A 13,939-nucleotide genomic window follows, 5' to 3' on the forward strand; every position below is an offset into this window, starting at 1 on the left:
TGATCTCTTACATTGATATAAATGCAATACTTTATTAAATATAATTTCTAGCACAGTGATATGGGCAGCCTGCATGTTATCTTCACCTCTTTTTCTTTCATTGGTTTTTGTTATCAAAATTAAATGCCAAGCTCTTTTGGGCAAACTCCAATTTTGCTTTTGTTACACTGCCAAATGCTAAGAGATATTTCCACCAGAATATTTACTTCAAATTAAGTAAATTTCTTAATTTTCAGTGAAGCTAAATTAGTACACCAAGGTCATACTATCGAATGGAGGCTGCGTTGATTGTGAAAAGCTCAGAAATACACCTCTTAATCAATCACACTCTCACAATTCTGAATAATTTTCAGAGATTATATAGTCAAAACAAACATACACCATACCCTGGCACCAGATATCATGTGTATGTGTGTGTGTGTGTGTGTGTGTGTGTATTCTTGAGTTTTCGTGGGTACTTACATGTATGGTATTCAGCTTTGTTCGGGTATTTTCCCACGTCATTATAGTTGTGCTTTTAAAGTTGTAGCAATGTTTCAGCAGAATCTCATCTGCCATCATCAGGCAGTACAGTACAATACAGAAGCCTGATGATGGCAGATGAGATTCTGCCGAAACGTTGCTACAACTTTAAAAGCACAACTATAATGATGTGGGAAAATACCCAATCAAAGCTGAATACCATACACACACACACACAAACACACACACACCTGCACATCTACTTTCCCTCCCCAAAGAGGTCCTGCAGCTCACGCCACCTCTAATGATGAATTCTTTGGTAATATAATAATTTACTCTAAAAATAATTTGGAAAAAAAAACCAAGCTTTGAGGGAAAGACTCAGTAGTTAAGAGTGAATTTCTGTGCAGAAAACTTTGAAGATGCTGTCTAAGATTTGATCTTCTTAAAAGGACATCATTCTTTGTATGAACTCTGAAGACGTATGTACATCACCCCGCTGATTTTAGGTTGAAGGACACCATTATGGGATAAAATTAGAGATAAACAGATGTAAACTATTTATTGAATATTTGCCACCAATATTGTTAAATACATAATTCTGTTGCAGTTTTTCGCTTTCAAGTTAAAATGTCAGAAACAGAACACCAAATATTTACAGTTCTTATAAGGAATGTTACATAATGACACATTAAGGCGTAAATTCTTTTGGCTTATAATTCTGAAAAGAATAATAGCAAAAAAGTGATGCAAAATCTTCATTGTGTGATTATGATTAAGCTATGTTTTTACAAAAATATGGTGTAAGATGGCAATAAATCCCATTCAAATCCTGCATTAAGTCCCTTCAAGTGGGATTGATAATTTACACAGTCAAAACTTTAAAGTTTACATATAAAGGTATCCTATCAGTCATTGAAAACTACAGCTCTCAACCTATACAGGTTTTTTTTTCAGGCCACAGTTTTGAAGGTCTGGAGTATCAAGTTAGTTTGATGAATTAGTCGGTTGGCACTTATGAACACATTTATTGCCCTATTATAAAGAAAAACAGAAAAAGGAGACATATTAGCAACAAGATAAACTTATACAGAATAGAAAGCCATCATACCAAATACAACTAATTTTTACAATGAAATCCTATACACTGCTTCTGGAGTGCAGTATTAAAATATACAACAGTATTTCACAAAGGAAGTTCAACAATATAAAATTCTGGTTGAAGATTTTTTTTAATACTCTAACTCTGAAAATAATTAGAGATCTTTTCTTAAATGAGAAAAATATTGAATCCTTTATTAAATGCTAACAGTTAATTCACAATAGAAAATTGATGTTGTTAAAAGAACCAAGTTACCATGTTGCAATCCTATACTTACTTATCCCCCTCAATGAATTCAATGGACATTGTTTCTGAATACAAGAATATCCCATGGGATCCTTGGTGCTCTCTGAACTTGTTGCTTTTTTGCAGATTTCATTATCCAGCTAGGTAACACCATTAGTGCTGAGCTCAGACTGCTCAAGGACCCCACAGTTCAACCTTGAACTACAAAAATTCTTTTCCATTGGTATACACCATTCGCTTGTAAATCAAATTCCTGCTAAAGTGATCCTAGCTATGCAAAACAGCATATGGATTTGGATATGAATTTTCCCTCGTTTATAAAAGCTACTTATTCCAAAACCTTGCAATCTGGTAAAAACACCCATCCAAATTCAGTGCTTTAAACATTTTCAGTGAGGAAAGTAGACGAATCAGCAAAGGAGTCAACATATATGTTTATCAGGAAATATGATTTCAAGATCATGAAAATAAAAAAATCTGAATCTTGTAGCATAATGGCCGGTTGGTAAAATTTGTGCAATATTGGCTGAAAATGTTTGTGTTTTCTGGGCTGATGAAGAGAATATACTTGATGAAAGAAATTTATCAGCTACAGTGAAGATGATTACTCCACAACTTGTTAATCATTTGTAGCTTCTGTTACATTAAGGAGTAGGACAGAGTTATAGCAAATCAGTAACAATTGTAACCAGGTTTTGAAGGGGCTAGAAAGGATACATTTAAGCCATTACTTATTGTATATACTACCTTTTAAGTCATAAGAAGCATTATAGATAATTATAATATTTATACAAATTCAAATAAGTTAGATCCCAAAGGGTTTTTCAAAACACATTTTGAATAAAATTACCTCCAATAATGACAGAAATTAAAAGTTGATAAAGAACTTAAAGAAATAAAGTCTGATGGCCTAAAGGAAAAACTCTGAATGGTTATATTGATAGCAGAATGAAATTAACACAAGGAAAAAGCCAGTTTAGGGTATTCATTTTAAAATCTACCCGGAAAGAGATCCATATCATAAAAAAAGGAAAAGTACCACCAACTCAGAACTATAGAGCTGGCACAACTATAAACTACATACGGGAAATTAAAACTTCAGAATTAGTTGAGATTAGGGGAAAAGGTACAAAAGATACTAAAAATAACACACAAAAAATAGCTTCTTTAAATATGCTCAAAATAAAAGGAAAAAGAATCAATAGAGCAGCTGCCCAGGGAAGGTAAAATGCTGTTAAGTAACAAAGAAAAGGCAGTCCTACTCAAGTCCACTTGTGTTCAGTTGTTTCCAAATAAATCTCTAGGAAGAGATTAATTACATCCTGTTTTACTTAGGGACCTACATGAATGTCTTTCTGAGTTCAAGTATGATGTTTCAGAAATTCTACAGAAAAATAAAGCACCTTTTGATCCCTAACCACTTACTAATACTTTCAAAAAGAGGGGAAAGGAAAATCCAGCAAGCTATAGAACAATCATTCTGATGTCAATACCTGCAGAAATCCTAAAACAAATCATAAAGAGGTAGGTATCCTTGAAAAAAAAATCAGTAATTGTTAGAAACTAGCAATTATTTCTCAACAATAAACATTTCTTGTTGGTTAATTAAGTTAATTCCTTAATAGATTGTAATAAACATAACATGACCAAAGCACTTAGTAAGAGTATCCCATGACATGCTGACCAACAAGTAATCTAAGTATGGGTTAGACAGCACAATAAATAAGTAGATATATACCTAGACTTAGAAAATGATATTCAAGAAATGCTCATCAATGTATTTGCAACAAATTGGACTGTGATATCAAGTGATGTGTCATAAAGATCAAATGTGGCTCTTAATATTTTAAGATAGAAATGCCTATCAAATTTATATATAATACAAAATTGGGACAGCTAGAATACAGAACTAAAATTCAAAACAATATTGATAGTTGTAGAAATGGGTAGAATGCAACAGAATGGGATTTAACAGAAATAAATGCAAAGTTCTTAACTCAGAAAATATACTCTGAATGCACAAATATAGGAGGAGAAATAGCAAGTGCAATCTTAGACATCATCAATTTCCAAATAATTGAAAATAATAGTTCCACTCTATTCACCTTTGATCATATTTCACTTTAAGCCCGGGTTAAAAGTATAGTGTAGTCCTTGACTTATGACTGCAATTGGACTGGATTTCTACTCATAAGTCATTACTTATGTCATAAGTCAAGGCACCCAACATTTTTTGCAATATTTGTGGTCAGTGGTCATTAAATAAATTTGTGGTTGATAAGCAAATGCTGTAGCTGGTAAGAGCAAACCCATTCTCCTAAATGGGTGGTCTTTTCCAAAATAAAGTTCATAAATTGAGGATTACCTGTACTCATAAAAAGTTGAAACAACTTCAGAGACAACAACGATGATCAAAGGATTAGACATTAACTCCATTGAAGAGAATTTGAAGCAGAATATTTTTAACCTTTCAGCATTCATAAAAGATGATTGATAAGCACTTGGGAGGACCAAATGTCGCTGTCTGTTAGTTCTTATTTAAGTCAGAGGAAGATAAATTATATATTAAGACTAAGAATACTTTGACAGTGGAGTCAGCTACCTAAAGAGAGATGACTGTCCAGGTGGAGGTTAGATAGCCACCCATCTGAGATGTTTAATTTTGATTTCTGAACTGAAATTCATAACTAAATGAATTCAATGAATGCTCCCAACTCTATAATTCTATTTAAAACAAAAAACAAAACCCCATCCCCCAAATCGACTTAACTTTCTTTGCTTACATTTATCCATGGGCAAACGAAGTTAATTCCTTGGATGTACATTAACAATTCAGAATAATGACTTACTAAAAAAGCTAAATCAATGGAATAGTGGAAAAAACCTGGAGACTTTTCGAGTATTAGCATTGTTTGGCTAGCTACAATTACAAGCAAGGTCAAAGAACAGATGGGATTTTTCCTCCTCACTACACAGTATTAAAATTGTTCTTCAGCGGCTTCTAATATGGATTGTATTCTGTTGCTTTCAAAGCACTACTCATACATTTTGTAATATATGCTTCTCTTTTTCATACCTGCACAGAACTTGGAACTATATTTATGTAACTTTCTTCAAAACATTAGGAGTTTGTTATTACCCTGTTCCCAGTGCTAGAATTCCAGGTGGTCTCATATTTTTGTACAAACCAGACAAATGTCTTGCTACTACATATACCATGTTGAGGGTACCAATATCCTGTAACCAATTATGGCCTATCAGATGATTCTTGAAAATCTGGAAACAGAGCCGAAATACAACAGTTTTCCCTCCAGATTTTTCCTCCAACAATTGTTATTCAGAAGCACACAGTGACTTTGTATCTAAGCAACAAGCTATCATACTTGGATGCGAGGAGTGGTTCTTCCTTTTATCAGCCTTTAAAAATAAATTATTTCTGTTATGGAAATCCCATTTAGCTTGTAGTCAGTAGGAGGCAGCAAGCACATAGCCAACTTGCTCTATTCCCATAAAAACAACACTGGGTCAGAGTGCATTACAAGAGACCCCAGAGAATGTAAGTCTGGGGCTATAGGTTACCGTATTTTCCGGACTATAAGCCGCTACATTTTCCCCACGCTTTGAACCCTACGGCTTGTACAACAATGTGGCTTATCTATAGATAGATTTTTCTTCGCTAACTGCCATCAGGGGGCGCAAAAACCTGACAGACGTGAGAGGTCAATGCAAAGAAAAAGATGCTACCGGTAGTTTTTGGTGCGCTCAACGCAAGCAGCACGACACGCACGAACGCAAAATATTTTTCACACCCTCATCATGGAAAGTACATGAAGAAAAGCATATGATGCAGCTTTTAAGTTGCAAGCAATCAATCTGTCTATCCAGGAAATAGAGCTGCTGCACGTAAGCTTGGCGTTAATGAATCAATGGTGAGACGTTGGAGACGTCTGGCTGCATGCGAAGAGCATTCTTCTCTTTCTGTGTAAATATCTCATTTCACAACGTATATATCTGCAGCTTACAGTCTGGTGTGGCTAATAGATGTAAAAATATTTTTTTCTTTTAAAATTTAGTGGGTGCGGCTTATATTCCGATGCGCTCTATAGTCCAGAAAATATGGTAGATTGAGCCATTAAAAAGAAAATTGATAGAAGACAATAGCAAACTCTACATTATTCTCAAGAAAACCACACACTTGTCTAGAAATATGAAGTGCTTTCAATTTGGAATGTCAACCAAAAAAAAAGGTGTGTGGGGGGGTAATACCATACCTCTTGGTGACTCTTTAAAACCCAGGAAAAGTCACAACTCCTTTAAGGATGTGCTAAAAGATGCATGCACATTCACTCTGAAGCCCTTTTTTTTTCAGGTTTTGGATCCAAAGAGTTCCACATTCCTAGACATGTTCATACAGTTACCAAAAATTCGTATCTACTGGAGAATCTCAACTTTATAGCTATAGAAATTTGTCGTTCATTTTGATAAGTGAAATCTTTGTTTCTAGACAAGGAAAAATTCCTATTGTTTCCCTTCTTTTATTAGATTGTTAAAAATCTTTTGTCAGAGCACTCATAAATATGAAATAATTGATAGCCGAGTCGGAGGATTGATACTTTTGTGATTTTTCCCATTTTGAAAATTCCATATATTTTAGGTTATGAAAGAACAACGTGTTACTCTATATATTGACATGGGGTCTTTGGTCTAATGTCATGAAATTTTAGTCTGCTTCCAAAGCCCTCTATAAGAGATTATTTCCAGCCTCTAGTAAATGATATAGGTTCTTTCCTTGCAAGAAAAGAGAATGAAAGGTATCATAGAGATGTGCCAAAAACAAAGTTTTGAAAAGAACAAGAAACAGCTTCAGAGACAATGGATATACATGCCCGCTTTACTGCAAATATCTTCTGACCACCCACTCCACCCCATCTGTTAGGGGTCCCCATGGGAATGTGTTCCCTCCTAAGATTGTTTTTAGCAAGGATGAAAAGGAAGACATAATTACTATTAGAACAGTGATGCTGTAGATTCCCAAGGAGAATTAAAAATTAAGTAGACTCATTGATGCGTAAGTTTAAAAAGCAAATGTTACAATCTGTCCAATTTTTTTCATGCTTTGCTAAACTGGAACTGATGGAGCAATTAAGGTGTTAAGATTGTTGCAAAGTATTTTGGAATACAAATTATTAAGACAAAAAAAAAGGAAATAGTCACCCAATAAATAAATTAAAAAAAGAAATATATACTTACTTTCCATCTTTAAAATAAGTTTTCAAAGTGTCACTGAAACTTTTGGAGTATTTTACAAATTCTTTTTTTTGGTGTTCAAGTGCCTGAAAAAGTTTATGTAAATAGTAATTAAAGTTTTCATTTTTTCTCGGACATTATGTTTTAGTCAATGAACACAGAACAAGATGAGAAAAGGTATACAATAAATGTTGGAAATGGCAAAATCCACAATTTAAATGATGAAAAGGTACTTCTACAATGACTTTTGCTTAATGTTTGTAAAGTATTAATTCTACAAACAATAGAAATATTAAACTTTAAAGCAGTCATTACTGATTAAAAATCCACATAGAATGAAAAAACTCTATTCATCATTCTGATTGTCTTTTTATTTGCCAGTTTGTATTAATTGAAAAATTATGTTTACAATTTATATTATCTGAATATGAAGCTGCGTATATTTGTAATGCTTGTACTTAATTATATTTCTGATGAGGCACTATAGTAGAAATTAATTCACATACCCTCCGGTTCTGATATTGGTATTTCTTGAAGACATTATTTACTGTATCGAGAAGTTCCTTTATTGCACTGGCAATGTCCCTGTTTGGTAATGAAAATATAATTGAAATTTTTAAAGTGAAGCTGCAGAATTTTAATCACTTTCAAAATTATGTTTGAAATGTATTTCTAAAAGATTTCCTGTCATGTATAGTGAGTTTTAGCTATGCACAGCAAGAGGAAACAACAAGAGCTAATTAAAGTATATGGTACTTCAAGATCTAAATTACATTTAATGCATTCTTCATACGTGGAAAACTAGCATCTGGAAATTACAGAACAATACTCTGAAGCAGCAGGAGCCTTGGCTTACCTTTACAATCAAAAGTCTTTCCCTGGAACAATTTTGAATATGTATGGTTATAAACTGCATAGATTTGACTTTTGATACCTTAGACTTAATAAAGAAAAATTGCTCTGATCTACTTTGAACTATCTTGAAAGTACGGTTTTCATGAACTGATGCTAAAATCTTGTCCCATTCATCTTTATTTAAATAAAAGTAAATGTTATTTAATTAAAGCTAAACTAACTGCCATAGTATATACTCCTGAAATAATTCAATGGCAACTATCTTTGACCCTAAAATTAATGGATACAGTTTCATCTAGATTTTAAGCTTACAATATAATGAAACCAAACCACTCTGTGTAGGAGTAAGAGAGAAAAATCATTTAAGAGAGAAAAGGCAGCTTAATCTACAGACAGGTTAAAACTCTATTTACAATATTAACTTTTAAAAAATACTTTGGAACCCAAGACCCACTGCTAAGTTGAAAACAGAGTTTGGAAATATCTTCTACTATGGCTGTCCCAAAGGTGCTTTTTCAGGAGGCAACTGGACTTTCTTGTTTTTTCTTTTGAAGACATTTTGCTTCTCATCCAAGAAGCTTCTTCAGCTGACTGGATACTGGGGAATGAAAGGATTTATATTCCTTGCAGACAGCTGGTAAACTGCACCCTTTCAGAGCATAGTTGAAGCACTTGGAGGTTTATCTGTGTCCTCAGGGTCACCTGAGTAGTGTTCCTGATTCCTGTTACCAGCTTTTTGCAAGGAATATAACTCCTTCCATTCTCCACTATCCTGTAGAGCTGAAGAAGTTTCTTGGATGAGAAGTGAAACATCTTTAAAAGAAAAAACAAGAAAGTCCAATTGCCTCCTGAAAAAGCACTTTTAGAATAACTATGACTTGGATGACTGAGAATCTCCAGAGACTTCTACCATGGTTGCTTGTCTTTAGGGTCACAGGGATGTATCAGTTGTCATCTGTCAGCCCCTTTATTTACTGAACATCCTCCAAAATGAACTAGTGATCCTTTGGGGGCATTTATGTATTAATATCAGTATCTCTGTTTTATATGTGAGGAAATCAAAACTAGTATTTTAAAACTGATCCAGGAGAGGAAAGCCACATGTCCCCAGCTCTATATACATGAGAACTTTGCTCCAATCAGTAAATATTTGCATTTTGTTCCACTACTGTTAAGACAGAAAATCTCTCAGTGTATAATTAAAGGACAGAGGAGACTTTATAGAAGACATTTATATCAAAATATCCTTATGAACAATTAAAATGTATATAGATTGACTCTAATCTCTATAACTAGGCAAGGAGGTTAGGTAAACCCATACCTTCAATTATTTGAATATATAAATTGTCTTTGGCTGATGCCTTAGGTTTTTATTAGTTGAAACAGTTGAGAGTTTAAATTTTTTGCTAGTTGCTCTGAGTTGCATTGGTGAGTGGGTGACCATATAACTAATCCAATAGATGATTAATTCTATAGTTTTCTGTTAACTTGCATTGCACAGGATTGTTTTCATACTGGACTGCAAAAAAGTCATTTTAATTCCTATAGCAATGCATGCAGTATGAAAATCCCACTAATGAGGTACCTGAGCTACTAATAACTGAAATCACTATAAAAATTCTGTATTTTACATTATAATTTTCTACACAGAGTTAAAAAGAAGCAATGGACACACAGAGACATCTATCTCCCTTTTATCGAGTTGGATCCTAAAAAAATGAACTCCAAGAAAAGAAAAAAGCCTTCCTATTACAATTTTGGATAAAACCCAGATAAGAACATGGGTTTTTCTAGCAAGTCTCTAATCTTCTGGATATTATCATGGCTTAATAAAATGTTACAGATAAGAAAAAAAAGGTATTCCTATTCTATACAATAAAGAACATGTATATTTTTATTTTCTAGTAGACTTACTGTCCACCAATCCTAAACAAAGGAATCAGAAAATTTCTGATAATTAACTTTACAAATGGAATTAAGTTAAAATTAATGGCTCTGTTTTACACAATTATATATAATAAGCCCCTGCATTGCATAGCTATTTTAAGCATCAGCTTCATAGGTTTTGGTTTTGAAAACTCAATAAACTATGGACAAAATGTGAAAGGAGACCCACGCACCTTTTTTGAGGGAAATTCTGGATACATTATATGTACTAAGAGATCTATCTATTTGAATTAACAGGGAGCAATTGGACATTTGAAAAAACTCCATAAGTAATTATTAAAAGCATAGTGCTGCAGAAAGGAAAAAGATTTTAAGATAGATTATCTCAGTTTCCAAACCAAAATGGAGGAAAAAGGCTCCGAAATAAGCACAGGCAACTTCATATTCAGAGCATGTAAAAATTTTCTGAGCAATGGGGAATAAAATCTCAAAAGCACTGCAATTTTAGGTGAGAGAAGACTGGAAAGTGCAATTTATAAAAGAGGGGCAACTTGCCGGGATGACTTATAAGATTTCAGGTCTGATGCAGCATTATTGCCACAGGATTATATTGTTAGAAATAAAAGGATTTAAGTACAAAGGGCACAGAATAGGGATCACTGACAGAATTGCTATAGCTATAATATCCATGGTTATTACTCCAGTAGCTAAAACCAACCTACAGCTTGACCATTCAACAGTAAGTAAGCATTCATTTTGAAGCAAAAATTCCATGAAATGAAAACAGCAATTTTATAAAATATCAGTAATAATCAGAATTCCAGTACAAGACAAAAAAAATATTTCTTCTATAAATATAAAGCCACAGCTGGCCAAAGAAGTTATACTTTAGAATAGCTTTTTAGTTTGATTAGTATTTACTTGATTGTCTGAAGAAACCTCACTCTGTCATTGATCTCATCTGGAATCTTGCTGAGAATCTGTTTAAGTGCTCGTGCCTTTTCATTGAGGTCTTGGAATTCGGGCTCTGGTCTTTCAATCATGTACTCTGGGAGGAGGAGGAAGAAAATATAAATGGATTTCTCTAAGTTAGTTATAAATTAAACTTAAAAGGGCTGGCAACATCCTTAATCATGTTAAAATTAAAACAAGCAACAAATAAGAACACTAAATTAATCCCAAGTCTATTTTGTAAGGAAAAGACTATTGATTTCTAATGATGTAATTCAATATAATGTCAGCCCAAACTGAACAATTTAGAGCAGGGGTGTCCAACCTTTCACCTTCCCTGGGCCACATTAGAAGATGAAAATTTGGTTTGGGCCGCACATAAAATAAAATAACAGTAACGATACCTGATCATCCAAAAAAACCATAGAAAACATAGTTAACATATTAAATTTATTTGGAAATGAAGTTAGTGAGATGTTTTTATTATTCATTATTTATTAAAAATTATTTATTTTTTATCATGTTTTTTATCACGTTTTTTTTATCACAGTTTATTTTCCAGCCAAATTTTTTTTTGGGGGGGGGAAGCTCGCCCGCCTCGCACCTACCTCTCCTCCTGCAAATGGCCTGGCTGGATGAGGCAGGACTGGAAGGCAGAAGCGGCGGCGGGGGCTGGGGAAGAAGCGGCAGCGGGGGCAGAAGTGGCAGCGGGGACAGAAGCGGCGGCAGGGGCAGCGGCGGTGGGGGGAGAAGCGGCAGGGGCAGAAGCGGTGGCGGGGGCAGAAGTGGCAGCGGGGGCAGAAGCGGCGGTGGGGCGGCAGCAGCAACAGCAGGAGGTGGCGCTCTGACGGCACCCGCCTTTTCTGTTGCTGCTTGGCCTGGTGCTCGCCTCGCCACGCCCCTGCCTCTCCTCCTCCTCCTCGCTGGCTCTGGCACAAAGGTTGGGGTGGGCACTGGGCCGCATTACGAGGTGACCTGGGCCGCATGTGGCCCCTGGGCCGCGGGTTGGACAAGCCTGATTTAGAGTAACCTTCTTAAAGCACAAGTTATGAGAAGTATTCCAGTTATATGAGAGTCATTTCAGAGTAATGAAATCTAATGCATAAGATGAAACTTTTTCTTTCTTTTTAAAGCTTCCTTAAAGATCTGAAGATTGGATCTTATTTCTGAGTAAAGAAGACAGTGCTAGGTTCTATAGGGAATTGGCTAAACATACATTTTATTCCATTCCCAGAAATTTCCTCCACCCATTTTTTTTGTATTTATCCCCTTTAATTCTTACTTCATTCTGCTATCTACTCTATGGCTTTTTAAAAAATTAGAATGTCAAGTTTTTTTGTTTTTCCCCGCTTTCTTTCAAGTAAGACTAGCACAGAGCCACCAAGCTACAAGAATTATCAAAAGAAATATCACAAAGGATACATAATTTCAATATATAACAGTAAAATGTACAGACTGAAGTGACAACCTGGAAATTCAGCTGTGTTTATGAATAAAACAGAAATAACAAACTTTTTAAAAAAATAAACCCACCCAAACCTAATGAGGAAATAGCCATTGACAGGAAATACCTTCTACATCATCCGCTGCCATGCGCAAAAGAGATTCAGTAAAATTAACTTCAATGCTTTTCTTCTCCAAAATTTTTATGATAATATCTTGTGTGAGACCTGGGTTTTCCCTTTCTGCCTGTATTTCAAAGAAGAGATTTCAGATTTCTTCTGACATATTGAAAGGGGAGAACAGCTTCCAACAAAACTACAGTACAAATTTTAAGACATCTGAGTACAACTGGCTTATCATAAACATTGATTTTTGCACTGCCATTTTTTCCTCCAAAGTAAAGACCATATTTCTTGAACTAAATAATTATTTTCACCTGCAATGTGGCCCAATTAGTCTGTTTTTAAATTTCTTTGCAGTATTTATTTATGTGAATCATTCCTTTTTCTTCTATCTTTCACACTAACTAATAGTCTTCAGGTTACAATCCTAGCTGGGACCAGACACGCAGTTCCTAAGCAAAGTGCTAAGCAATGGAAGTTCTGGCAACCCTTGAGGGCATTAGATGAGGACTGTGTGGCCATTAAGCGAGGTCTTCTTGCTTCTCCAGTGTCCTCCCTGATTGGGGCCAGCAAGTTCTCTTGGGCAGATGAAGCTTCACTTCCCTGCTTCACTAACCATACAGATCCTGGGCTTGCAACCTCACCCAGCCCTTGGGTCAGCAATGGGAGAAAAATGACGATGAAAGTCAATTGGTGGCAACAACAGCAGGGACAGGTGGTGGAATGCAGGGCAGTCAAAAGGGCACCGATGGGGGATGGATAGGCACATATGAGGAGCTGAAGCAGAGGTAGTTTGAACAGAGCAGGAGAATATGACTATGGGACACTATGATCAGTTGTAAATGTGAGTTGGTTGCCAAGCACCCAAATTTTGACCCCATGACTGTGGGGATGCTACAACAGCTAGTATTTCAAGGGGTGGTCATAACTATTATCTGTTCAGCAATATTATAAATTTGAACAGTTGTGGGATGCATACACATAACTCAAGGACTATCTGTGAAAACTTTATATGACATTTGTCTTTGTTTCCTTATGACATGAGCTAAATGAAATTAAGAAAGGCAGCAAGCTTCTCTGTTTTCACTTATTTTTCAAGCTACCATTAGAATTATTTTTCAAAACTACCCATAAGTTAGATAAGTAACATAAACAGGCAACATATCAGACATTACATTGTCCCAAAACACTGCAAAATCTTATTTTTCCTGAATTCCTTTTTAAAGAAACATTTCAGAGTGTTTTAAGAAACATTTCAGAGTGTTTTTAGAGTACTCATTTTTCAGGCTTAAAAAGATTGTTTAATACAGGCAGTCCCCAGATTAAGAACAAGTTCCATTCTTCAATCTCTCTTTAAACTGAATGTGCACCTAAGTCAGAACTCATACTTACAAACAAATTGCCAATTACTAGAAATGGTGGATGGCATTCTCCTTCCTTGAGCTGACGAACTTCTGAAGGCACACAATCTTTTTATAAACTACTAGAAACTGACTGTATATAAAAATGTATATCAGAAGTCCATATAGATTCAATAGTTTATCATCTTGAGAAAGGAGAATACTGTCTACCATTTCTAGCAATAGGCAGCCTGTTTGTAAGCATAACTTGCCTATAAATCGGA

At 35.0% G+C, this 13,939-nt stretch overlaps 1 protein-coding gene across 7 annotated transcripts in view; it reads right to left on the reverse strand.

The window, feature by feature from the left end:
• Positions 1-998: 998 nt before the first annotated feature.
• PDCD10 (programmed cell death 10) overlaps positions 999-13,939 on the reverse strand; it is a 33,299-nt gene continuing 20,358 nt past the window's right edge. For all 7 annotated transcript variants that reach the window (XM_087933404.1, XM_026705806.2, XM_026705807.2 and 4 more), the window contains 5 exons: positions 12,322-12,439; positions 10,721-10,847; positions 7,564-7,642; positions 7,061-7,143; positions 999-1,497 (listed from right to left, as the gene is read on the reverse strand). In XM_087933404.1, coding sequence (XP_087789530.1) covers positions 1,416-1,497; positions 7,061-7,143; positions 7,564-7,642; positions 10,721-10,847; positions 12,322-12,439 — 489 coding nt within the window. In that variant the 3' untranslated portion in view covers positions 999-1,415. The remainder of the gene's footprint in view (positions 1,498-7,060; positions 7,144-7,563; positions 7,643-10,720; positions 10,848-12,321; positions 12,440-13,939) is intronic.

Source organism: Pseudonaja textilis, chromosome 4, assembly GCF_049901715.1.
Source record: "Pseudonaja textilis isolate UNSWEBS1 chromosome 4, rPseTex1.2, whole genome shotgun sequence".
Lineage (NCBI taxonomy): Eukaryota > Metazoa > Chordata > Lepidosauria > Squamata > Elapidae > Pseudonaja > Pseudonaja textilis.